At 42.3% G+C, this 26,435-nt stretch overlaps 1 protein-coding gene across 1 annotated transcript in view; it reads left to right on the forward strand.

Moving 5' to 3' along the window:
* The window catches only part of LOC103623330 (putative oxidoreductase GLYR1), a 41,500-nt gene that overhangs the window by 2,009 nt on the left and 13,056 nt on the right, over positions 1-26,435 (forward strand). The window contains 15 exon segments of the mRNA XM_017745724.1: positions 1,615-1,651; positions 2,608-2,687; positions 9,676-9,814; positions 10,379-10,621; positions 13,607-13,693; positions 14,593-14,628; positions 14,630-14,653; positions 15,710-15,760; positions 15,899-15,972; positions 17,738-17,837; positions 19,011-19,121; positions 19,369-19,470; positions 20,491-20,653; positions 21,069-21,248; positions 21,711-21,835. Of these exon segments, the coding sequence (XP_017601213.1) occupies positions 1,615-1,651; positions 2,608-2,687; positions 9,676-9,814; positions 10,379-10,621; positions 13,607-13,693; positions 14,593-14,628; positions 14,630-14,653; positions 15,710-15,760; positions 15,899-15,972; positions 17,738-17,837; positions 19,011-19,121; positions 19,369-19,470; positions 20,491-20,653; positions 21,069-21,248; positions 21,711-21,835 (1,552 nt within the window).

Genomic DNA, 26,435 nt, shown 5'->3' on the forward strand with positions numbered 1-26,435 from the left:
CGGCGCATGAAGGAAGCTGTGTCAAATGGAGAGGTGAGGGAAGCGGGACGGAGGGACGAGCGCCGCGGGGTTCCCTTGTAAGCACGGGCTCACCTCCCGAGGAATGCGAGAAGGGATAGAGATAGAAGGTGTTTAGGGAGAGCCACGACACCGTTTCTTGGCAATGCTTTAATGAAGCAACACAACACTCCAGCGTTTCTTTACAGGTTGGGGTGTCCCTGTGGAAGCCCCCAGAAGCCATTTCCCCTTGTCACTGCGGTCTTACCCTCAGATAGTCAGAGCTGTGATTTTGTGTTTCCTGGTCGGGAGAAGTGAGAGCTTTCCATCGCGCCCTGTAAGCACCGACTTAGTGCATAGGTTCTGCTGTGCTGGATGGGCCAGGCTATCCTGCCAGGGCTCAAAGAGGTAGCTAATTTCCAACACGCAAATGCATACATTTATACTGATAACCCAGATAAGAAGCATATGCTTCAGGCTGTGACAACTGCAGCTCTCATCTGAAAAATTGACAGTGCTGGGAAACTGTCTAATTTATATAGTAAAGTAAGTTAAGATTAGTTACTTTTAGCGTATTTCGTTCAAATGAGAATTTGGGGAGTGTTCTGCTCTCGGTGTTGGAATGCAGATTATCCTGCTTTAGTTTTGTACGTGACAGCCAGATGCTGTCCCTAGAGCTGTCGCAGGGAACTTTAACAATCAGACAGCAACAGCAGAAAGGGTTTGCTGAATTTTTTGCTCAGTACAGGAACTGGAGCACTAAATATGAGACATGGTCATGGTCACAGCTCTCAGCAGCATTCCTTCTGTTTTCTCTGTGCAGCATTGCCATCTCAAGGGGCTACAGTGCCACTTGCTGAGAAGTTTTGTGTCAGGAGCTGTTGGGCCCCACAGGTTCTTTGCCCGTCTCTTGCAAGACAGTTACTAATGGGATCTTGTGAGTACTGCAGCACAAGTCATTGACAAGGGTGAAATAAGGATAAAGCTGCTGACTAATGTCTCTTCATCTTTTGTGATTATTTCTAGTATTGCATAGTTTTCATATTGGAAACATTTGCAAGTGTAGGAAGGAAACTTTTCTGCCTTTCTTTCATGGCTCTTTGTATCTTCAGTTAGTGTGGTGGTGAGCACCTGAAGAAAGTGATAGTGGAGTGAGTACCTGTTGAGGGGATCCTGCCATTAATGCTTTCCTGTGAGAATCAGAACATCAGCTTTCTGAGCTGGGAGTTGGTGGCTGCTTTGCTCACCAACTGCTCTAGACAGATGGATAGAAGTTCCCAACTTGAACTTTGGTCTGATTGCCTGCATCAGTGCTTTTTTTCGGTTCCGTGTGAAGGAATCTCCACACTTACGGTGCTGCAGTGCCTATTACTCTCGTATCTTGCAGGCAGCCTAGCTGCTGCTCTTCTCTTCAGTTCTGACAGTCCTGCAAGGTCAAACAGAGACCTGAGTTAGGTGCAGATGTCAGCCGTGTATCCTACTTTGCACAGAAGGTTTTGACTGCAAATTGTAGCTCTCTTAATATGAAAAGTATGACATCATGTGAAAAGGCAGACACTGGGATAGTTGTTTTTTTTTTCTCTGTTTCTAGTACCTAATACTTCCTTTTTTCTCTAGGGGGAAGCTGGGCCGTTACCCTCCGTGGCCAGGAAAGGTGAAGTTTGTTTGTATTTATTGTTGCTTTCTTAGTTTTTCATGGTTTGTGTTTTTTTTTTTGTTTGGGCGGGATTTTTTTTGTGTTTTCCTTCTGTGTAGGAAAAGCTTTGCCTGAAAGCATTTCAGTTGTAGATTAACACTGGTTTTTGTGTTTGTTTGTTTTTAAAACACATATACCTCACAAATTCAAAGTGTGAGCTAGTTTAGGGCTTTATTTGATCTATTAGCTCAGTCTGTCCATAACAGCTGGTAGTTCAGATGGAATAAAAAGCAAACAGAGAGCCAGCTCTGGAACTGATTGTGTTTCCCAATTTTAGTAGTTTAATCCCTGTCACTTTCTGCAAGACAGGTTTCTTGTCTTCCAAGTTGGTTAACAGTACTGTCTTAAATAATAGAAATAAGGAGTCTGGCTTCCCAAGATACTGTTTTAGAGCTAGGGTTTTTGAGAATTATCTGGGGTAGTTTGACCCTACTTCTGGTGTGGTTGGGGTTTTTTCTGATGAAAGATTAAAAACCAAGAATTTTATATGCCATTTCTATTATTTTCACTTCTCTGAAAGACCTTTCTTTTATCTTTTATGTGGTATGAGGGCTAAGCATGCTGAGGTAACAGCCTGAGTCAGGGAAAAGAACTGTCAATGTGGCTGACAGCTAATAAAAATTAGGTTATTGGATCAAGTTAACACCAGGCTCCTCTACAGGTGTCACCTGTGTAACTGAATGATAGCTTTTCTCTTTACTAACATTTTAAACTTGATAAGCAACCAATTCTGGGAGTAAAGACAAAGTTTAAATTTAAATTTTAAAGGTTACACAAGTGGAACAAACTTTTATTCATGCCAGCTATCTTCCTAATCAGACTTTTTAAAAATCTGCAATAGCTAAATACTGGATGGTAAAATCACAAAATTTGTCACTGTGTGCTTTTTAACTTCGATTTCTAATCACCTTTAGATTGTTAACCCACCTAAAGATCTGAAGAAACCTCGAGGAAAAAAGTGCTTCTTTGTGAAGTTTTTTGGAACAGAAGATCAGTATGTACCTGCTTGTTTTCATCTGGGGAAAATATTGTACCACATAATGTGGATCTTTTGTGGAAGAAATATTTACTAACACAGTGCAATGTAAAGGATTACCTTTGAACCACACAACAAAAGAAATCCAACTATTATTGCATGCTATAGCTGCTCACTGGGGTGGATGAAGACTGCAAAAATTTAGCTTAGGATTTGAGTTGCTGCTGTGATGATAGCTCCCCACTTCTAGGCACGACATGACTGGGTTAGATTTTAGCATGTAATCATGTGTGAGAAAGGTACAGCTCACAGTAGTCTCTTGTTTTGCTGCCAGAGGAATAAAATTAACTATATAATTGCCATTTGTGAAAGAATATACCATCCTACCTGGTGACTGAAAACATTCTTGCTGTGCTTTTGGAAGACTTTGCAGTATAAGAGAGCCAAAACTGTTGTAGACTTCCTTTTTGCAAGGCAGAATTTAATGATTTCAAATGCGAACAAAATCATGGTTGTCTTAGATTTAAATGATTACAAAGTAGGGGAAAAAACCCAACAAAAAAAACCCCCTGAGAATGTGGATATTTTGTGAAACTGAAAATTAATTTGCTAATTTTTCAGTTTTCCTCTTTATTTTCTGCTATTTCCATTAAGTAATGCAATAAAGAAGAAAATTGTGAATACGTGTGGAAGACTAAAAAACCCTTTACTTTTTGGAAGAAAGGTGACACGAACTGAGGCAATTTGATGACTGTCTCTTAAAGAAATTATTTTTCACTGCTAAATTATTTTTGCTTAATACTTAAAAATATTTTTCCATTAAGAAAGGTCTAAACTTGATAGAGTAGTAGTGAGTGCTGCATACGAATGGAATGTTTGGATCTCTAGTAACTTCAGGCAGGTGAAGGTTGATTTGAGGGCAGAGAATGTTTTTTGGTGGTGATATTAAATATGGTTATTTGAGCTAATAAAGTCTGAGTTGAAGTGGATTATTTCTGTCTTGATTATTTGTTTCAATTTTTGTATTCCACATACTAAATCAAATACAGATTTTTCTTTTTTTGTATTAAGACAAGTGGTCAAATGTCTTGGATACTGTAGCTGAGATTAATAACATGACTGCAAATGAAGAGTTCACAGCTGCAAAATAATAGTGATTTATTGCAGGATTCTAGAGCTCTGGCTGGGGCAAATCCAGTTATCTGGCACACTAAGGTAGTGTGGTTGTTGTAGTGTTGCCCCCTCCCCCAGTCTCCAGCTTGTGAAATTTAGTCATATCATGCTAGATAATCGTGAATTAGAAATTTGCTTGTTTTGATTGGCATACCCTACCTGAAAATTGAACAGAAATAAATACTCTCACCTTTCTTTCAAATAACATTGATAGAGAAAAGAGAGAAGCTTGTGTGCCTCTTCTGTTCTGATTTGGAACTTCAAAAGGCTGTGCTGGTTAGAACTGTGCTGTTCTAACCAGCATGTTGCTTGAGAAAATTCTCACGTTTGAGCATAATGAATAAGCCAAATCAGGAAAAATAGAAATTATTTCACTTAAAATGTGAACATGAAGAGAAAATCCCTTTACTTATTTGGTATAAGTAAATGAGTGGGTTTTGCAAATACTTTTTTCAGGTGTGTGTATAAACAATACTTGAAAATACGTAACTGAGAGAATGTCACCACCTTATGATCACCCTGAGGAATAGCAGAGTGCAGAGCTGTCACTGTCCAAGGGATGGTGAGGAGCACACTTACCCATACTGATGGTCTAGTGCATGTAGCTTCTGGTTTTTAGCACCTCACTTTTTCTGCCACGTTCACGCTGTACGATGGCATTTCTGTACCATGGATCCATTGCTGCAGCTCTTGTATTACTGCCTTACCCTTTGAGGTTGAACAGGAGAGGATCTGGACATCGGCTATTCACCTCTTGTCCAGTGTGTGTAAGGCAAAGGTGATGCTGTTTGCTGGGTACAGTCACTCCCACGAACTTCTGGGGGTTGTTGCCAGCCAGTTTGTGGAGAGGTAGACAGTCTCAGGCCTTACTTTAGTCTTATTTCCTTCTGAGGATTCCTAGGTGCCTGCTGTGGCCAGAAATGCTCCTGTTCCAGGTGGAGTACAAATTGTTCCCTCCTGACTTGTGTGGCTTTGGTTGGTCATACTAAAGGTTAAGGAGAAAGATGTTTAGAAGTAGAAATGGATGTGCCTGAGCAGAGGCACATAAGTAACATAAAACATACTGATGAGTTTGGCAGGTTTTGGTGTAGTGTATAGGTTTTGGTTATTTGTGAAATTCTGGCTAGCGTAGGATACAGCACGGAGGAAATGCGTTTTCCTTTTCCTGCAAATTGAATATTACCATGTACTGGACCTGTGCAGTGCTGCACGGACTAAAGGAATAGATAAACTGGAAAGCTGCGAATAGTTTTGGTCCAAGACATACAAGTGAGGGCATGAGTGCGTTCAGACTGTTCTCTAAGTCCTGGCTTTTGATAAATTTTCTACTGGGCTCTGTGGTCTGTATGTTAATTGTGTTGGTGGTGTTAGTTGCTCCTGTTACTTCTGAAGGAATGGGTTTTCTGGAAGATAAGTACTCTCTACCCATGGAAGCAGATTTTGCTTATGTTTAAACTGTGAAGTACATATATGCTTTACCACAGTGAAAGCCACCTTGATGTTCATAATAGTGATGTAATACCCATGTCCTATTCTAAGTGATTGTGTGCATCGCAATTAAGGCAATCATGTAATGTCTCTTTATTACCTTGTTCTCCAAGGTGATAAGGAGGTTTTTTTCTAGTCTGTCTAGGAGTTGTTTATTCGAGTGTCTCTTCTTAAAGTAAGTCACATTAAAAGGATTCTTTATCTAAAATCAAGAACAGTTGATGTTTCCTGCCCATAGACCTGACAAGCATGTAACAACATCCATTACAGGAATCTAAACAACAATTTTAATTTAGTTTAGAAGTGGAACTTAGACCTCTTATCTGTGTTTCTAACTGTACTTCTCAGATAGTATTTAAAATCCCCTTTTATTATTATTTCCATGCTGCAGTCTTGTTGTAGAAAATCTTTGTAGATATTTCAGTAGTCAAGTAAGAACTTTTATTTTGCTATGTGTGTACATTTACTGCTTTTAGTAGTTAGAACTAATAGACTGGCAGATTCACAAGTCTTTCTTGGTGTGCTTCATCCAGTTCAAAATATTTTTACATTTCATGGCCTGCTTAGGAATTCATTATGACATTTGTCAAAACTAGAAGTATCATTGCTTTGAAGGTATCTTTCTACTGTGATTCTATAGAAATACTAGGGAGAGTCCTCCAGCTGTCAGAGCTGTGTGTACAAACACAGCCATTCACCTTCCTTCCCCCTTTGATACTCCCTAATGGCCAAATGGACTGGCAAGTTGTGTGTATCAAAGTCTTAACAGGAAGCTGGACAGTCCATTCTTGCTTACAACCTTTTGAAGCATCAGCATGAAACTAAATATGGTGGGGTCAAGGGGCACTTCCTGACTTGATACATTAAGGAAAAAATGGAGGAAGCTTGCAATCTAAGATAAGTGTAATAATTTGCAGCCTGGTTCCATCAGGCACAGTGATGTTAACACAGCACTCACTACATTTCCATCCTCCATGTCCTACTGGGATGAAAGCACCTACCCTTTTCTTCTGCCACTGTGTTCCCTGGTTTTCAAGGAGAGAGTAATTTCAGGATGTAGTCTTTCTGAAATGTTCTTTCAGGTCCTAACATCAGAAAACACTTGCTTTAAGTTTGCCATCCATTGGAAATAACACCTTAACAGTCTGAGAGGCTGGAGGGATAGGCTGAGCTGATGGAGGGGGTGAGCTTGTGTTCTGGTACTTCTCAGTGAGGCAGATTATCCCATGCAGAGCTCTGTGCTCCTGTAGCAGAGCCAGCTGCAATGTTGTTCGACGTTCGTGCAGGCACAGTACCACAGCTGAAAATCACTACAGACAAAACTGTTCCGCCTCTTACTGAGGAGGTATTTCATTGCACAAATTAAAAAACCTAATGCTTAATTTCCTTCAGTATTGCCCTGCTTCTTGGTTTCATCTAAGTATCCCTTCCTTTATTCTAGTATAATGTGGTCATTTTAGTATTTTTTTTTTTTTTAGAAGTTTACATACTAAGTTGCGGAGTTTAAGTTATTTGAGTTATTTAATTGATGAGGATTGGGATGCTCCCTTTTAGCAGAAGGAAATCCATCTTGATTTCTGTCATGCGCTCACACACACTGGCCTTGTAAATAACTAAGCAATTTTCTTTTGACTTTCAGAACTGGTTGTGTTAGCATTTAGTGTGGGCATCTAAAGTGCTACAGTCTAAAGCAATAAATTTTTTCCTAGACTGTGGTAAATAGAAATTTGGAGATACAGTGCCATTGTTTTCCATCCCTAGCTATACGGTATGCAAAAAGTGAGGATTAGTGGATATTCTTCCATCTCATTTCTGCAGTTTCTCATTAGGAGTTGGTATCTGTAGACAGGAAGAGAGTGGCTGGAATGGTAAGGGTTTGAAGATCTCCTTGCCTGTGCCAAGCTTGTGCCAGGGATTTGAATCCGGTGTCTCTGCATCTCTCTGTGCCACTGTTTCCTTGCAGCTGCAGGTCACTTTCATACTTGCCTCTTATGCTTATTCTAAGTTTTGGTTATTGTTCTTGGTTATAACGTGGATTTGACATGAGTAGTGGTTTTTTAAGAGTGGTGTTTTGGGGAGGATGAGGAACAGTGTGGAGAAATGAAAAGAGAAACCCATTGCTAATGGGTATTTTTATTACATCTTTTCACTTTCCATGTAGCCCATTCTTTACAGATGCCAGGTGACTGTGCAGCAGTATGAACGCAATTTCATCTTAAATATGACATTTTCAGTAACATCGTTAATGTTTTCCTCAGGCATTGGTTCATTGCTGAATCAGGACAGAAATAGTAGCTCCTTTTATATGTTGTATCCTTGAGACTTATCTAAATACTGGCCTTCATTGAGATCTGGTGTATAAACATGAATGATTTTGTTTGGTGAAAAGTTCTTTTGTTTTCAAGTGCTTGAAACACTGCATGCAATTGGTTTATGGACATTGGTGTCAAAGACACACTCATCTCTTACAGAAGGTTGTCCAGGTAGGTGATGCATAAAGAAACTGGAAAGGAAAAGACCAATTTAATTTTTCCCCTGTTTTTTCAAGGTTTATTTTTAACTGAGGCAGCGTTTAAGATTGTTTTTCACTTATTAATTTGTCTCTGAGATATCTAGTTCTTTGTCCTGGTGGATCACAAGTGCCAAGATGCACCTGTGAAGCCAGGAACCAGAAAACTTTGTGTCAGGCTTTCTCTGTACCAAAGGAAAAGGAATGAAAAAGGAAGCTAATGAACATGTATAGTGAGGAGGGATAGGATGTGCAGAAACCTAAGAGAATGCCTTGAGAGTAAAGAAATTATTTTTATTTAGAAGTTCAGTCCTGCAACAACATTTAACATGCTTTTTTTATATTGTGGCCCAAAATTTTGTTTCCTTTATACACATAACAAAAAGCTTCTCATGAGCTGGTGCTCTGTGGTACCCAGGGATGTTTGTCATACAGGCAAGCTTTACAGTGTAAGATAATTTTAAGGTATGTTTCACAGTAATGTCTGGGCAGCTGGGAGAGATTCCTTGAGTAGCTGCTGGACTCAGACTCTAGTCTGAATGCAATGATTTGACTTAGTATATTAAGTCAGTTCTTAAAATGGTGTGAACTAGTGAAAGGATTCAGCTTTGCATGCAGGAGCACTGGCTTCTTTGGAAAGGGTGCTGGCATTTTCCACAGTCAGTTCTAGCAGGAGGTCTTGTCTCTGCAAATGAGACCCAAAATGTTTCAGTCTACTTTGAGAAGGTTGATTCCTGATTACAAACAATTGCTATTGCCATTGAGGAGAAAGGTTAATGAAGTTATAGAGTTTATTTTGTGAAGAAAGGACAATCAAGATTCAGCAAAACATTGCTATTATTTTTTGTTGTTTTAATCTTCATGTTCAGTTTAACTATGTGATATGGTGCTTACAGTATCTGAAAATGCAGCTATTAAATCACTTCATGTACTTGCAGGAGCTAGATTGCAGTGGGGAATATTTAAAACCTGTAATTGTGGATAGTCTATGTAACATAGAGATATCTGGGGACAAGAGAAAATCTGATTGCCCCTTTTTTGCTGTGTGCTGGGCTGCTGTGTGCTAAGAAGTACCACTGGCCGTACTAACTAAGGGAAGGGTTTTCAAAACTTACACAGTTCTGTTTTCAGTATGGTGGAAGTAGCTTTTGCTACTGTCAAAGTCAGGTTATGTTAAAATAGCAACAGTGAAGGAAATAGTTCTTTTACCTCAAAAACAAAATTGTTGTTTTCATGCAGAATACCAGAGTACATCAGAAATATGTGCAGCAATAAGCTGTGGCTTTTGTATTTGCTTTGTGTTGTCAGCTCTATAGTGAGATACATAATTTTGGGGTTTTTTTCCTACAGTGTTTTTAGACTCCTGTGTGCTCAGTATATTTGAACCAGGGATTGATAGCTGAGAATTGTTAGGTGAACTTTGCTTTCAAGAACCTCTCAAGCAGATTTGTGGTGTTGGCTACTTTACCTGGAAGCGTGGGACTGTTGGGTGTTCCTCCTGGTGAAACAAGAGCAGTCATTGGGCCGCCATTGTTTTAAATGCATCCTACGATCACATCCAGAAGCTGTTTTGCAGATAGAGAATATGAATAATGCTTAGAGGGGACAGTGCTAGAATGAGAGGAGATAAAACTTAAGAAATAACAAAGAAGTGCCAGAACAAAATCCTCAGTGAATGCAGTAATGGCAGCCCTTCAGTTTCTAGATAGTAAGCGAGTTTGGGCTGTTGTCATCAGTAGATCTGGGGGAGGAAATGTAGCTGTGTGTTTCTCAAAGGGGGATGATTGAGAAAGCTGCTGTTCGGAGAATATAACTAGCTTCTTTTTTTGTTTCAAGTGCTTGGATCAAAGTGGAGCAGCTGAAGCCTTATCACCCCCACAAAGAGGAAATGATAAAGATTAACAAGGGTAAGCGCTTCCAGCAAGCTGTGGATGCTGTAGAGGAGTTTCTTAGAAAAACCAAAGGCAAGGACCAGGTGAGTGGGTTCTTTTTCACTGTGTGCATCAAAACAGGTCTTGGCATGAATGATTATTAGATGCTTTGTTATGTGAAAGGAGTTTGTTGCCTCTGGCAGGTTGAGAGGGGTTTTGTTTTCCTTCCTTTGGTTTTTGGGATTTATTTCCTATCCTCTCTTCTTCCCCATTTAATCTTGGTTGGTGGGGAAAAGTGTTATTAAACTGATGGAGAAACTGAAGAGGCTAATTGATCTGCTTGTGATGATTTGGTAAATCAGTCTTAAGAATTTGGTATCTACTAATCTTGTCTTTAGTATGTTGGAAGCGCACACAGTCCTGGCAAGTCTTCACGTGGCCTGTTCTGTTATGTGCTTGCTTAAACTGGTGTGTTTTTGCAGGAGAACTAACCAGGAACTTCACTCACCAACTCCAAAGGGCTAACAGATACGTAGTTTTCAAGTTACTGTGCTGCTGTTTTGCTTGATAGTAATCAGCACAGGCTCCTTCACATCCTTGGTTTTGCATGAAAATCATTCCATCTCTTCTCTTCTTTCCTTACCATCTTCTATTCTATAATCTCTCAGGCGTCTTCCCATAACTCCACTGAAGAGAAGAATCGGCGTAATTCCAGTGAAGAAAGAGGCAAGCAATCTGCTGGTGAAGAGAAACGCAAAGCCAGTTTGTCTGAAGGAAAGGTGAAGAAGGGCACAGGGGAAGGAAAAAAGAGGGTCTCTTCTGTCTCGTCAGAGAGAGGATCAAAGTCACCCTTGAAAAGAGCCCAGGATCAGAGCCCCCGAAAGCGGGGGCGTCCACCCAAGGATGAGAAGGTTTGTGTTGTGCATGTCCGCCAGTGCCCGTGGACTTGGCATCTGGACTTGAGGGCTGACTGGCACCTTGACTAACAGGCCAGCAGGAGGAATCAGTTCAGTCAATATCCCTTTTTTTAAGCTTTTCCATGTTGCTACTTCTAGACCATTTGGCTGCCTGATACCCTTGGCAGGCATATTGTTGATTCTTCCTGTGATATTTACCAGTTAGTTACTGTGAGTGGCTCTGTTCGTATCTTTGAGAGGGCTTTGAAAGCTGTATCAGGAGACTCCATCTTTCATCTTGCCATCCCTCGAGTTCAATTTGTGTGGGATTAGCGAAGAGATATGGGTCTTCATCTGATTCCTGACTTCTCCCATCTCATCTACTTCATATGATCAGGTGATTAGTAGTTGCTCAACTTCAACCTCTGTACTTAGGGGCTAGGGCTTAAAGAAGAAATTCGTAGCCTGGGGAATCCACCAGAAGAATTGTCTTCATTTCAGCTTCTATGCTTTAGGATATGTTCATATCCTCCATTGTAAAGGAGCATTATTATTTTATCCCCACTACTTCCCTGATATTTCTAAATGTTGTGGCAGCGCTTTGTCTACCCTCATTTAGAGTTCCATCCTTTTTATTGTGGAACTTCCTGTTGTGGTCTAGATCTTCCTATTCCAAATGGATATTTATTTTGGTGGATTATTACGAGGCACGTGCTCCATCGGAGACTACACCTGAAGACAACTGGGACACTTCAGCTGAAACACCATACAGCAACATCCTTGCTCGCCTGCGCTTCAAGGGGTTCATGTTGTGCTTCACAGTCTTTTCTTTCAGTCAGGATGCAAGTCAAGATGGTGTTCTTTGCTCTCCAGAATTGTGAATGGATTGGCCTTCGCTGGATGAACAGCAGACTCTCTCTTGATGTAGTAAAATGAAGCTGATCATCTCAGATTTTAGCTATGAAGGCATCATAGAATAGAGTCATAGAATATCCTGATTTGGAAAGGACAAACAAGGATCATCAAGTCCAACTCCTAAGGGATTGAAGGAAATAGTGGCTCTTTTTTAGCACCAATGTCTGTGAAATTAGGCTGCGCTACAAATCCCATCAGTTTCTTCTTTTGAGGGAAGTTGGAGGAGGGGAGAAATGGATGCATATTTATGAATTATAACTAATTGTCGTGACTGATGTCTTGACTGATGCAGGAAAATGCTTCACTGGCAACATAATTTTCACTTTTTTAAGCGTCTTCCTATAAGCATGTTGTGCCTCCACATATTTCTGTTAAAATAAGCCACAAGACCTTTTTTTTCACTTGCAAAATGATTCTGTGTCTTTGAGCTAGATTCATTCCAAAGTTGATCAAAACTAATGGCTGGGAGAATTCTGATTGTGCTGACACATTCCATGCATAGATTTTACTGTGTTGAGTACCTCAGGGCATGGGAGTGCTTTGAGTGAGCTAATTGTGGTAGTAGACATTATTTTACTGGCACATAGCAAGCAGACTGGTTTTAAAGTTGCCACAAATTGGTGGCCAGCTGTGTGATAACTGCCTGGCCACAAAATAGGAAATTAAGCAGGATAAGGTAGGAAAGTAAGCCTTATGGCTTCTGGAAAGTAACAATTAAAATAATTGCCATGAAAATGTAACAACTGCCTTGATACTGTTTTTCAGCCTGTGAAATAATTTTAAAATCTTGTCCTCTTGCCTGGTTCTCATAAATTCCTCAAGTTTTTAGCCCTACAGTAGAAAACATTTATGTTGTTGTCCTGAATTAATACGATGATAGGATTTCGGGTTTTTTCTCCATCCCAGTCCAAATTCTGGCTTTCCAAGTAATAAGGATGCATAAAATTCAAGAATTCAGTTGTTGCTGAGGTGTGCTCTGTCTAAAAAGGCTCTGTGGCCCTACATGATCATTCACATACTCTCATTTTTAAGCTTATATGAATATTTTCAAAGGAGCAGCAGAACTTCATAGGTATCAAAGCAGGTTTTATCCACACTTTACCAGCTGAAGTACGCAGGACTCTCCCTAGACACTTCAAGGTTGGAGACTGATGTCTGCATTGTCCTGCTAGCACTCAGACAGTTGCATCGTTCTGGGATAACTCCAGGGGTCTTGCCCTGGCCATTTTTGCAAACAGTGTCCTTCTCTTGTGCTTCTGTGTGGATACTGAGGTATATTGTGCATTTTCAGGAAGTCATTTTGGAGGGGAGATAATGTGACTCCCATTACTGAACCCTCGTTTCAGAGGAAGACGGCACATATTATGCAGAAGTCCTGTGCATTCTCTTCATGTAGCATAAAGACCTATATGTCTATAGCATGTGTCTGACCTACAGCAGAAAGACCTATTTTAACCTATATGTCTTGGGGAAGTAAAAGATAAAGTTTAATGTGCTCGACAGTAAAAGCCCCAATATGTTAAGTACTATCATGATATTACAAACCAGGGCCTGTGAAGCAGATGGGGCAGCCCACATACCAGTTTGTCTCATGGATTCTGCAAACTTGAGCAGATGTGGCTGTCAACCTCATGCTTTGAAGGTTCTCCTGATAACAGGTAGGCTATTCTTTTGTGACAGGGCAGGATTAAAAGAGTTCAGACCTCTGCTTGTAATGATGTTTTTCACTCATTTGTTAAGCTTTTTGCATCCACCAGTGGAAAATATGGGATCAAGCATGTTTGTTTGTTTCTCTGCTCATTGCATAAGTGCACAAGTGCAGTGATTCCTCTTAGGTATGAAGAGTGGACTCTCCAGAAGCCATAGATCTGGTTGAATTCCTTCGCTGGCAGTTCATGTTTTCCTCACCTCCCCTGTGTTGATAATACTCTGTGTTTAAATATGAATGCTCACAGAAAGGCCTTTGAAATAGAAGGCATTTATAGTGCTTTCAGAGCTGTCTAGGTGTGCTCAAATGATCATCGTGCTGTGACCAGCCCCTGAGCCAGTTTTAAGCTCTTTCTGATCCTCCTTCTGTCTCCTCAGGACCTCACAATTCCAGAGTCAAGTACAGTGAAGAGAGTGATGACTGGAACAGTGGCTGGATTTAAATGGCCACCGAGTGTGAGCGAGGTGAGAAGCTTTGCAACTTCTAGGATCTGAGTTTGTGGCAGCAAATCTAGAGCCTTTTGTCTGGTTGTAAAACAGCGAGATCTTATCTTCTTTCTTGTGTCAGAACATACTGCAGCATAACAAAGCTGAACAATATCCCGGACAGTTCAGAAATACTCTGGGAAGTGAGATTTCTGTCTCTGTGGAACTATTTGCAGATTCACACTTAACTTGCTGTACTAATTTTTACACTTCTTATTTCAAAAGCATTTCTGAGACTGACTTCCCAAAACTGTAGATGATGTGCATAGTCTCTCCCTGTCTGAATACTATCACATGGGGTGATAGTTTGATGGTTTCATTTGATTTCCTTCACAAGCAGCTTTTGAAAACCTTTTGATTTTGTTGAATAAATGAGTGATCAGTAAAGCAGGGTAAGAGCAGTGTGATTCCAGGCTAGTATGTGTGATGCTTACTGGGGAGATGTGGTACCTGGGCCTGCAGTCCTTGTTGCTGTTAGGATGGGTTTGCTTGGCATGTGGCAATCTCCAGCCAATTTCCAGAATGCTGTTTTATGGAATTCCTTGGAAGCTGGAAAGTAAGTGTTTTCATTTGCTTGGGAGAGGAAGAAGTGGAATATTAATTTTCTTCCTCTCATGTTAATCTTGCTCATATACTTCTTTGGTTTTCCTGCAGATGTCCAAAAATGAGGAATTTGGTTTGAATGGCTTTGGTTTTGAGAATGAAACACAATGTAAACCACTTAATTGAAACAGGCTGCTTGTGACAGCTGATACATTTTATATTTTCCCCCTTATGCTATTGTTCTCATACAGCTTAGGGAGAGCAAGGGAGTTATGCTGTGGTCGCTCAGTTACTCTCTGGATTTATTTCTGAGGCTGTACTTTTTCTCTTTGTAGCCTGTGAAGGACAGTGATCCACACTTTCATCACTTCAAACCTGCGGAGCCAGACAGAGAAGGTAAGGATTTGGCAGACAGCATCATGCTGGTGGGTAGCTTGGAATCCTGCCCTTTGCTGGAACTGAATACAAGGAGTATGCATAAAGAGCTCCAGAATTCTGTTCTTTGAGGGCTGGCAATTAGATTAGTTCAAGTACTTCCCAGCCTTAAGATTTAGAGTGATTTAGCATTAAGTACAGTGAATAGTTTTAAGTAATTCAAGATTATCTAGCACTTGTTTTTGACAGATCTGGTGTAATAAGTTGTGTGGAATGAACATTGATGGACAAGAAAAGCTTTTTTTTGTGTTCAAAAATCCTGTTGTTTGATTGTTTTTGATGGTTGTCCTATCAGTTTCTTCATCTGGATAGGCTTGTCAGTTCACTGAAGGTTGCAGGAGAACTTCCAGGACCAGAAAAGCTCCATGTAAAATACAGCCATTTTATCTCCCGAGACTCAGAAGCCTTGCAGGATTTTATATTCAGCAGTGAACATCAGGAGGAAAAGGAAGGATCAAATTAAACATAAAAGGATTTACATATCTCGCTGAGGATCTGGGCAGAGCCAGAAGGATTAAGAGCTGCTAGCGGTCTTATCTAGACAAGCTGGAAGTAAGCAGCATGGGGAGGAACAGCCTTTGCCTTAGCATTTGTAGAAAGCCACATGCCTTCTCATATTAACCAGAAGGTTTTGGTTCCACAGCTGCAGAGACATAGTGAGCATAGATGTGAGGCTTCATGGCAGGCTCGAGAGAGCTAAATGTAGGAGTAGGGATGGCCTGGGTTCTAGTGCCTCCAGTGGAGCCTGTTGTTGGAACTACAGAAGGGAGTTTGCAGTGCCTCTGTTAGAAGACAGGCTGAATTGCAGGGGCAGGGTGGGAAAGAACAATCTTAATATCTTGCAGTGTTTTTAGGTTTTATTTTCTTCCCTTGAGGGAAGCCCCAGAGTTGTCCTGCTTTGAAGGTGGTGGTGGGTGGGTGAGCTGCCCGTTTCTGTGGAACAAGGATATGGTCTGTTTGCTCAGCAGAGTAAATCAGCACTGTCCTTCCCTTGAATGCTTTGTCTTCTCCATACAGCCAGCTGTCTGCTATCAAGCCATCACAAAGAAGCTGAAGGTTTGTGAAGAGGTAAAGCAAATCTTGGTTTTGATGGATTTTTATTGTTATGAGGCATTGCAGTTCTTCCAGAGCTGTGCATTATATTGTGTTTATTTTTCCCTCCCCCCCACCTCTCTTCCCCCACCTCCCCCCACCCCACTCCCTCAGGAGACAGGATCCACCTCCATCCAGGCAGCAGACAGCACAGCAGTCAATGGCAACATCACACCTACAGACAAAAAGTAAGATGTCCAACATACTTCAGCCCTTTCCCTTTCTCTCCTTCCCGGCTCACACATACAGCCACTCTCCAGCCTGTCACTGAGAATGAATAAACCTAACATTTCCCTTCAGCTGCACATTCCTTCTGTCCTTGTGTGAAACTGTTCGGGGGGGCAAGATGGGAGGGAGACAGCTAAAAACAAAGTGGGCTGTACAACACAAAATTCAGAGTAAGTTCTGTCTTGGATACATCTGCAATTCAGGGTGTTTCTGCAGTTGCCCTTTTCAGGAGGTCCCACTGCAGGATGTTAGCAGCAGTATTCTGGAGTGTCTCATGACGTAGGAGGATAAAAGGGGATCTGTCTCCAGTAGTGCCTGGCAGTTGACTGGGGTTGTTCAATTGCTCTCCTGAGCATGCAGAAGACAAGAGGAAGAGGGAGGTGTGTTCTGCCATCACAAGAACATTGCTGCGTAGCACATGAGCTTTCTGGTTTCTCCTAACACCCCTGTTCTCCTTCCTAGAGTGAGAGACGCCTAACTTGAGCTTCCTGTTTTGCTCTGTAACTTCTGCTCTGTTCAGATTGAGCTCAGGCCGCTCTTGCTGTTTGCTGTTCAGGCAGTTTTCATGGGATGTCAGTTCTTACCTGTACTGCAGGGGAACAAAAATAACAGTGAAGCTGTTCAGGTAAAACAGTCTCTCAAGAAAGTGCGTCTCAGAGGTGGGTTGGGAAGGAAGGAATATCTCTGCTGGTTTAGAGACTTGAAAATAGGTAGACCTTATTTGGGCCATGTAAGGAGCCTGTAGTGATTTGCTCTGCCCTGTCTAAATTAGTTTACTTGGAGAAAAGGCAGCGTGCTGGAGGACAGGTGGCTTGTGAAAGCCACAGTGCAACTGTAGTGTGGCTAATTCTGCAGAATTAACAGTGGAATTGCCAGGTAGATTTGTTGTGAAGTTACCTTGGATGTAACTGAAGGCTTCAGAATCTCTCTGAAAACTTTGGGTTTTGTGGAAAGCTGCATGATGGATAAAAGGGCTCTTGCAGCAGTATCTGCAAAGGAATTCCTGTTGCAGGTGATTGTAGAGACTTCTTGGCATACTGTCTTTTTTTTGAATGGAGGGAGCAAAGCTCTTTCCAGCTGGTGTGGGAGGAGGGGAAGGCTGTTTTCTGGGACTGATGGTGACCTATACTGGCCTAATGCTTCCTTTCTTCCTGTGTCTGAAATGGCAGCTGTAGAGCCGGGACTAGGTCTTTGGTCTGCCATGATGCTTAGCCCAGTAGTCCTTGCTGGGCTTTATTAAAATAAAGATGGTAATGTATCATTCAATTACACAAGCAAGCATTGTATGTGTGACTTAATTAATCAGAAGATTAATTAGAGAAGCACCTGCTCATTTCTAAATGTTCCCTTTAACTTCAGTAAGGCAATGACTGGCAACAGAAAGCACACAAACAGTAATTTTAGTAAACAAAAAACCACACACAAACCACCCCAAGCAAACAAAAAGAACCCAGACCATCCAAACCTTTAATATTTAGGTGATCTTCTGAAGTAGGCTAAAGTCTTTTTTTCAGGAAATTGTTAGGGATGCTTGGTAAGCAAAATAAATTTCAGCTTGCTTTTAAAGCTCAGTATTTGCCCGTTGTAGCTTGACTGCAGTGGAACACATTTGTTTGGGTATTTTCTTTGCTGGTGATGCTCCAGTTTGCTCTTCATCATTTCCAGCACCATGAGAAACTGACACTGATTGCTTTCTCTTGCATTAATGTTTATCTATACCCTCAGGATAGGATTTCTGGGCCTTGGTCTGATGGGAAGTGGCATTGTCTCCAACCTGCTGAAGATGGGTCACACTGTGACTGTCTGGAACCGGACTGCTGAGAAGGTAGGCATGTGTTTAAACCTTTCCTAAACATTCAGTTATCCCTGTATCTCATGGAATCATCCATCAGTGGTGCCTGGGAGAGGATGCCAAAAAAACACAAGGATATGCTTGCCACTTCGTTCTGTCCCATTTCCTAGGTGCTTGGTGGGCGCTTGTGACTGGGTGCAGCTGTGGTCTGTTCTAGTGTGGTCACTCTTATGTCACCAGTCCCTCTCCACTGCCTTTTTGTGTAAGAGGAGAGAGTTGTCAGAAAAATTACACCCTTGTGTAATATATATGTGTTGAAGAATGGGATGTAACATGCTTCTGAAAATATTGCTGATGTGAATAACCATGTCAGTGTGTTGTGCATCTGGCCAAAAAGGCCAGGTGCAGGGAGTTATCTCAGGAGATTGAGGTGTGGTAAGATGTGCTGCTCAGCCGCAGGTTAGTCTACATCTATTGTGCTAGTCATGTTGTGGTAGCAAGGGTTCTGTCAAAGACCTACTGTGTCATGAGACCAGGATGGAGAAAGGGCTTTATAGGGGTATTCAGATTGAAAAATGAGCTTACGTTGCATTGCACTTACATGCTAGACAGTGTTATTCTTTGTAGTGGAGGAGGAGAAGTAGGTAGCTGGGGGAGATGTGGTACTTTTAAGATGCTGTGGAATATCAAAGCAGGTAGGGCGCTGTGGTTACTGTGTTAAAAGGGGATTAAAAGATTTATTTTTTCAAGAGCAAAACATGGCTGGTATGAGGGGAGAGGGTAAGAAGAAGCTAAGATTTTGAAGCAGCAGCCCACTGAAACATGTCCGTTTCAGCTGTGCATATCCCTGTCCAGTAACACATTTTGCGATGTCCTATTTTTTTCCCCTAAATCTCCCTTCTTTCCGTAATAATTTCTTGTCAAATCCACAACATTCTTATCGTTTCACCTAAGGGTTTTGGTTTTTTGGTTTTTTGTGTCTTTCTTTCAAAGTTTTTCACCTGTTCTTCAGAAAAGCTGCAAAAGAGCTGTGTGTGTGTGTGCGTGTGTGCATAGACAAAGCAACAGAAGATGACGTTGCTGTGTAATTAACATGCCTGACTCCTTTGGAGTTGTGTCTAGCAGTGGAGTTTTTACAGCAAAATGCAAAGAATCCATTTGCTTTGTATTTAATTTGTCTTACCTTTGGACTTGTGCCTTTTGCAGTGTGATTTGTTCATCCAGGAGGGTGCACGTCTGGGAAGAACCCCTGCTGAAGTAGTCTCCACCTGTGACATCACCTTTGCCTGTGTATCAGATCCAAAAGCAGCAAAGGATGTAAGGATTAGCTCTTATTTTACCTCTGCTGGTTAGACTATGAGATGGCAGTCACTAAATGCCAGTTCTGATTCCTGCTAACCACGGTAGCCTGGGTCATTTTACATCCTGAGCAGTGCAGCTGTGTAAAAAATAAATGTCCCAACAAAAATTTTGATAGCTCTCTGGGGGTCTGCCACTGCAGTGCCAGGCTCAGCTGGACTCCTGCAGAACTGGGGTTTCTTTGCAGACACCCTTTTCTCCACAGCTGGTGCTTGGTCCAAGTGGAGTGTTGCAGGGGATTCGCCCAGGGAAGTGTTACGTGGATATGTCCACCGTGGATGCAGATACAGTCACAGAGCTGGCCCAGGTAATCACTGAGCTGAGCCTCTTAACAGCTGTGATTCAGCAGCACTTCTGCAGTTTGTGTTGCTTTAGGTGCTTTATTACCTGTTGGTAATAAAACTGCTTCTAGAGATCTTTGGGCTTCTTTTGGGAGAGTCTCAAGTTCCAGGCAAACAAGACAAAATAGCGTGTCAGATCTTGACCACCAAACAGTGTCGGATGAGATGTTCCCTGGTGATACCAGCAAAGCCTGTAGATTTGGCAGAGCTGTTACCTGGCACCAGTGCAAACAGACAGCCAAATTTTGGTCCCTTAAGAAATATTTGTAGACAGGTTGGTATTCTGTAGCAAACTGGAGGGTAAAACCCTGTCTGGATTAATGACTGATAAAATGCATAATCTGCCTAGTTTAAATGCTCTGGTTGGGGAAAAGGAATGTTTTCACATTTCATTCTGTAGAAATATTATTATATGATTTCCATAGAAGTGTTCTGATTACTTCTGCTGTGGTATCTATGATTTCTTTTTGGCATCTTGATTGTTCCCCACTGCCCTAAGGCAGCGTTTGTGGTTGCACAATGAAGGGGAGCTGGTTTTGGGGAAGTTTTAAGCAGACATGTTGGTGATGCACTATTGTGTAACATCAATTCGGAGAATGCAAATCACCCATATTAGTAAACCTCTGCCTGAAGAGATCTGTCAAAGGCCTTTCCTCTCTGGGAAAGAGGGGAAAATACAATGATCAATCTTCTGGGATTCCCATGCCACATATACACCTTCAGCATTGATCCCTTGGGGAATATAGAATGCCATGACTAAAGCATGTCAGTTCAGCTGCTTAAAACATACACAGCAATGATAGGGGCAGGAGGGTCTTGCTGGAGTGTGAGGTCAACTTTTGGTCTTAAGCACCCTTTGCAGGATAGAGTTGTGATACATCACATTAGTGCTTTCCTCTCCTGTTTAAATGTTGGAGCTATTTGTTTTTCTTTAAGCTTCCCTGCTGCTGTTCATGCACAGCTAACCAGAGATGCTCTTCTCCCAGGTGATAGTGTCCCGAGGTGGTCGCTTTCTGGAAGCACCAGTCTCAGGAAACCAGCAGCTCTCTAATGATGGAATGCTTGTGATCCTGGCAGCTGGTGACAGGGGTTTATATGAGGACTGCAGCAGCTGTTTCCAAGCCATGGGGAAGACCTCTTTTTTCCTAGGTAATTGAAAGATGGAGGGCCTGACAGCAGTTTCTTAGTGCAAGGACTGGGAATTTCAGCAAGGAGTCTGAGATGTATATGTCATCTTTTTCTTTTTTCTTTGGGCAGTGTGGGAAATTGGCCTGCTCCTCTGGAACTTGGCCAGTTTCAGAGCCTGCAGGCTAAAGTTTCTTTTTTGAATGCTGATTCATTTTGGAGGATCTGTGATGCTTTTGGTTTTAAATCATTTTCTTATGATTTCTCCATTCCTTTGAGTGCTTGGAAAATGGGAATAGTTTGTGAAGTCTTTCAGAGGAAGGGAGAGCTGCCAAGTGCTTGATGCCAGGAGTCTAGTAGTGTTACTGCTGTGTGGGCTGGGGAAGCAGGGCTGCTATTTCTCTTCTGGAGGAATTCCAATGGTGTGTCTCGCTCCCAGGTGAAGTAGGCAATGCTGCCAAGATGATGCTGATCGTGAACATGGTCCAAGGCAGCTTCATGGCAACAATAGCAGAAGGACTGACTTTGGCTCAAGTGACTGGCCAGTCCCAGCAGACCCTTCTGGATATCCTCAATCAGGGACAACTTGCCAGCATCTTTCTGGACCAGAAGTGCCAAAGTAAAGTTCTCTTACATTGTTTTCTCACAGGGCTTTTTTTGCAATCTAGCAGATTTTCAGGTAGTGGCAAAAGTTAGAAAATAACAGTCCCATCTTCATCAGTCTGGGATTATGGTTATTTTAAGCATTCTGGAAATCAAGAGCCGAGTTCCCATTCCTTCCCCTTCGTAGCTAGGACTTCTGAGAATCTGAATTAGCACTGCTTAGGGCTTAAGTTAGGATTTCATTGGGGCAGGGTAACAAGTAAAATGGAGGGCAAGTTGCTTAGAAATCTGAGCTCACTTTGTCAGTGGCAGTAATGACGTCATCTGCTGTGGCCAGATGAAGATAGTAGAGAAACAGGAGAGCTAAAGGTAGTGATCAGCAATGGAAAGGGAGATTGGTGTTGAATTGCAGTCCCTTGCAGCATGGGCTTGGCTTACTTTTGTCATGCTTACTTTTTGCATGGGTTCCTCTCAACAGATATCTTGCAAGGAAACTTTAAACCTGATTTCTACCTGAAATACATACAGAAGGATCTTAGATTAGCTATTGCACTGGGCGATTCTGTCAACCACCCAACTCCCATGGCAGCTGCTGCCAACGAGGTAAGAGTTGTTCAGTGTTCAGATGTGTTCTTCAACATTTATTCAGCAGAGCCATTTGTCAACCAGAGACACAGATCTAAGAATTACATCATCTCTAAGACAAGGGACCAGTGACTGAAATATATTTTGACTAGGGTAGCATTGGATTTGTTTTGATTGTAGAAACCCTTAGAACGTTACATCAGGAAACACAGAAAGAGCTGGCATTTTCTGATCTGCTCTTGAATTATTTGGCATACTGTGCAGCTCTCTGGTTGCAGTGGTCAGCAAAGGAGTTTTTCTGCTGGGAAAAGGCTTCACACAAGAGCAGGCTCTGATCCTTTTCTGATTTCTCTTTAGGTCTATAAACGAGCAAAAGCATTGGACCAATCTGACAACGACATGTCTGCAGTGTACAGGGCCTACATCCATTAGGCTGCACCCTTCTTACTGTTCATACGATGATTGTTGATTAATATTATTATACTGGGTTTTAACTCTGGACCAGTCCATCTCTGTCTTTCCATTTCCTTTTATACACAGACTTTGAGACCTGCCATGGAGGCAGCTGCTGCTGTGAGCCTTCCACTGTGGCAGGAGGGGGGAGGAGGGGGCTCGGATTATTGCAGTCTAATTAGAAAAATCCATGCCATGCACTGACAGTCATGAGACGGAACAGCGGCGATTGTTCAGAAGCTCTGAGGCAACTCTGCCAGAAATCTGCTGCTTGGCTGCTTTAATTTTCCTCTTTGTTTGCTAGTCCAAGATGCTGTTTCTAACAATCCCTTTTCTCCTTTGCTGTGAAATAATGCAAATGTTGGACTCTCTGCATCAAGGGGACAGGGTGACATACATCCCATCTATCTGTGAACGTCACTTGGTCCCAAGTGGAGGAGAAGGGCAGTTCCAGAGGGTAAGGGGAGTTGCGTGCAACGCTGTCTTGATTCTGTTTCTTTTTAAATTTCTACTTCCCCAGCACCTTGATGGAAGAATTCCTGTACTGTTAAAGACAACACATTGCATCCATGTCTTCCCCTGTACAGACAACTATAGCTTAGGGAACGCAAACTGTACTGAAAATAGGAGAATGCCAATGTCAGTGAGGCTCCGAAAGGTTTATCACAGCCCATCCAAAACATGATTGGAAAGTAACATGTTTGCATAGAAAACTGCAAGAGAAACATAGAGCCTAAAACTGGGCTAGAGATTTTACTTGTTCCTGGCCTTAGCTTATGTTATGTTACTGCTTGCTTTTATTTTTTTAACCCTTGTAGTCAATAATTACAAAGGTGTCTTGGATTATAGCAGTGTCACAAGCAGAGTGGTGAGTCTGAAAGGGGAGAGAAGAATGATTCAAGAGATTGAAATTCCTGAGCTCCTTTCCACACTCTCTGGCCTTTGCATGGTTGTCACATCTGTCAGCCAGTTTGCCCATCTATAAAGGTGGGTGATGGTTACCTACCTCACAGGGATACTTTTGTGTACTGACTAGTGATCTTTATACATGTCAGATTTTCCATACATGTTCTTAGTGTTACTACTTTGGGTACAAGCTAGCACAGCATGAGCCTTCTCCCTGTATCGGTGACTCTGCTTGTGGCCAGATACCGACTTCTAGAAAGACCAGTAACTGAAACTGGGGAGGCTAAGACCACTGCTGAGCTTTAGTCTAGAGATGGGCGACATGAACTGCAGATGCCGAGGCTAGAGATCAGAGATGCTCTCAGTGTAGATAGCAGAGCAGCCCAGAGTCCAAAGGATGCCTGTCACTAAAAATGCAGAGTGTGGCTTGGTTTTTTGGTCTGTTTGGGTTTTTCTTTTCCAATTCTCAGTATTAGCCTTTTGGGAGTGTTCTTGCATTTTAAATTTGAGTGTTAGAAAAATGCCAGTGAGAAACTTTGGCTAAAATCACTTCTCAGTGGTATAATCTCCTTCCTCCCTTGGGCTGGGATTCTGAAAGGAAAGAAGACCGATTCAAATTAGGCTGTGTTCCTGACATCTGCCCCTGCCACCTTATTTTTTTTCTAGGAACTAATGGCTATGTAAGGAAATTGCCCCTGGGTTAGGATTTCTTACCAGTTCTGCTTTGTGCAGCATGTACGTATGGTTCAGGGGCACCTTGTTAAGAAACAGAGTGTCAGATACTCATTTTGAATCACAACATCTAATGCCTCATGCTGTAAATGTTACTTTGAGTATTTCACCTCCTGTGATGACTGTTCCTTGTGGGCTAATACTGTATTCTGCATTACTTACATCGTGTGGTGAACACCTGGCAACAGAGCTCTCAGACCTCACTGCCTCTTGGCCACTGTGTGTGGGCGATAATAGTTCTACACCCATGTTCCTTTGGCAATGCCACTGCCATCCTGCATGTAGGTATTCACAATAAAGGCACATAAAATTTCCAGGATAGCTAGCCATTTACCTGCTTTTGCACACTGTTCTCCACCCAGAACTCTGCTGTTAACATCTGAAGTCCTTCGTTAAACATGCCACAGTAAAAAAAATCTCTTATATGAATTATGCATTGAGGGCATCTGAGGGAAGTTGTGGGTTTGAGGGCAGGAGATGAGACTACAGGAAAAAATCTTTTGGGAGGAAGAAGGAGGTACTGTCCCATGTGCAGTTGAGAGTGAACTGTGCTGAACCTGTCCCTGCCCTCTTGGGCCAGAGTGAAGGTGAATGGGTGTGAGCAAAGGTAATGGAGGATCTTTGTTAGTTTGTGGTGCCTCTGGATACAGAGAGAATGCCAAAGGAGGTCTCAAGGCCTGTGACAGGTATTCCATACTGAATTCAAAGAACCATTCCCTAGGCAGCTCACTGCTGCAGAGTTTGTTTCTAGAAATACTGTAGTTCCCAGAATGGAGGTGGTTATTTCTGTGGGAGTGGCAGATGTGGACTAGTTTAACACTGTAATTTATCCTGGGAAGGTCTGGTTGCAGCTTTCAGCCAATGTGGGTGGCTGTAGAGTGCTGCCTGGACAGCTGTACAGTCACAGGTGTGCCCAGGAGGAGCAGGAGGAGACCAAGAGCTCTGATGTGGCTGTGAAGAGGAGGGATGGAAATGGGGGAATCGGGACTGTTCCAGATGCTGGTTGAGATTGCTGTCAGTCTCACTCAGATTCTTGTATTTATGTCTGTAGCCTCTGAACGTGGATTTCAGTCTGTTCCTAGGCCTGAGATTTGGGGGAGGGAAATGGGGGAAGCAGTGGATTGAGAGATGCTCTAATAAAACTGGCTAGTCAATGTTGTCCTAATATTGTTGGCAATTCTGTAAAGTTTCTTTTTATGAGGATTTGTTTTAGCAATTTGCTTTTTTTTGACTCCCTCCTTTTTAAAGAGAAAATGTGACACTTGTGAAAAGCTTGTAAGAAAAGCAGTTTCCTTTATCCTCAATGATAGATCCTGTAGTTCATTAAGGTTGTGAATTTTTATTTTCCTGCCTTGTTTTTAATTAACATTTGTCATTCAGAATAGGATGTGTGAAAATGTTTAAATGGCAACGATTTTTTTTTTTTGGTGCAATTAACAAAGCTACTGGCAAAAAGAATAAAACCTTTCTTGGTAACACAACGTTCTTGTGGCATTTTCTAAAGCCTGTCAGAGCTGTCTTGGGGCATTAAGGAAGTATGTGTTTCTTAGAACATTAGAAACTCAGAGCTGCTGAAAACCAAGTAATCCTGAGAGCACTTTGGTCATTGCTGAAGGCTGGAACTGTCAGTGAGGCATTACAGAGGATGAGTGTGGATAAATTCTGTGTGCAGAGGGCTGCATGCATCTGGGATGAGAGAAGGGTGCTTGGTTTTAATGTTCTGGTGTTGATGACAACTTGTGTTAAGTTTTGGGCTGGGGTATCCATCCTTCTGGCATTTCGGTTTTTCTTAGCACTAAGTCTTAGAAGCAGTGGAAGATGCCTGTCCATCGCAGGAGGGTGGAACTAGATGAGCATTAAGGTTCCTCTCAACCGCAGCCATCCTATGATTCTGTGAACACTAACTCAGTAGTGAGTTGGGTATTCTAAGACATGATCCTTAACTGAAATGTTTACAAGCTCTGGCTTGTGGATAATGAGATAGTTGGACAGCAGTAGCTGTTTCTGCCCTGAGGAACGAGGATGAAATGAAGTGTGGATGAGAGTGGGTTTCAGGTGCAGTGAGTTACAGGTGCCCGAGGAAGCACTCCTTTTGAGCATGTCATTAAAAGCAACAGATAGAAAGTCGAGAGCTGTGCTTGCAGCAGGAACTGGTGCTGTTGGAAGATCTCCCTGCCCTGGGCGTGAAGGATCATTCCCATATCCCATCCCCCAGCGGCTGGTTCGGTGAAGGTGCTATGCCCGCACGTGTCGCTCGCAGTACAGCCGCTGTGAAAGGGAACTCGCCGACTTCTGTGCAAAGACCTCACTGCCAGGATACATGTATTTATTTTGAGAAGTAATGAGACTTCCACGTCTTCACTCATTTCTGAGTATTCTTGCACGCAGCTCGGTTCGATCCTCGCCGCTCTGCGCTGGGCTGGGCCCGGCAGCTCAGACCCATCCTGCGGCAGCGCCAGGCTCGGGGCTGTGCGGGCGATGGCCCCGCCCTCTCTGACGTCACCCCGGGCCCCGCCCCGCGCGGCGG

The sequence above is a fragment of the Corvus brachyrhynchos genome, unplaced genomic scaffold (genome assembly GCF_000691975.1).
Source record: "Corvus brachyrhynchos isolate BGI_N302 unplaced genomic scaffold, ASM69197v1 scaffold369, whole genome shotgun sequence".
In the NCBI taxonomy this organism is placed as follows: domain Eukaryota; kingdom Metazoa; phylum Chordata; class Aves; order Passeriformes; family Corvidae; genus Corvus; species Corvus brachyrhynchos.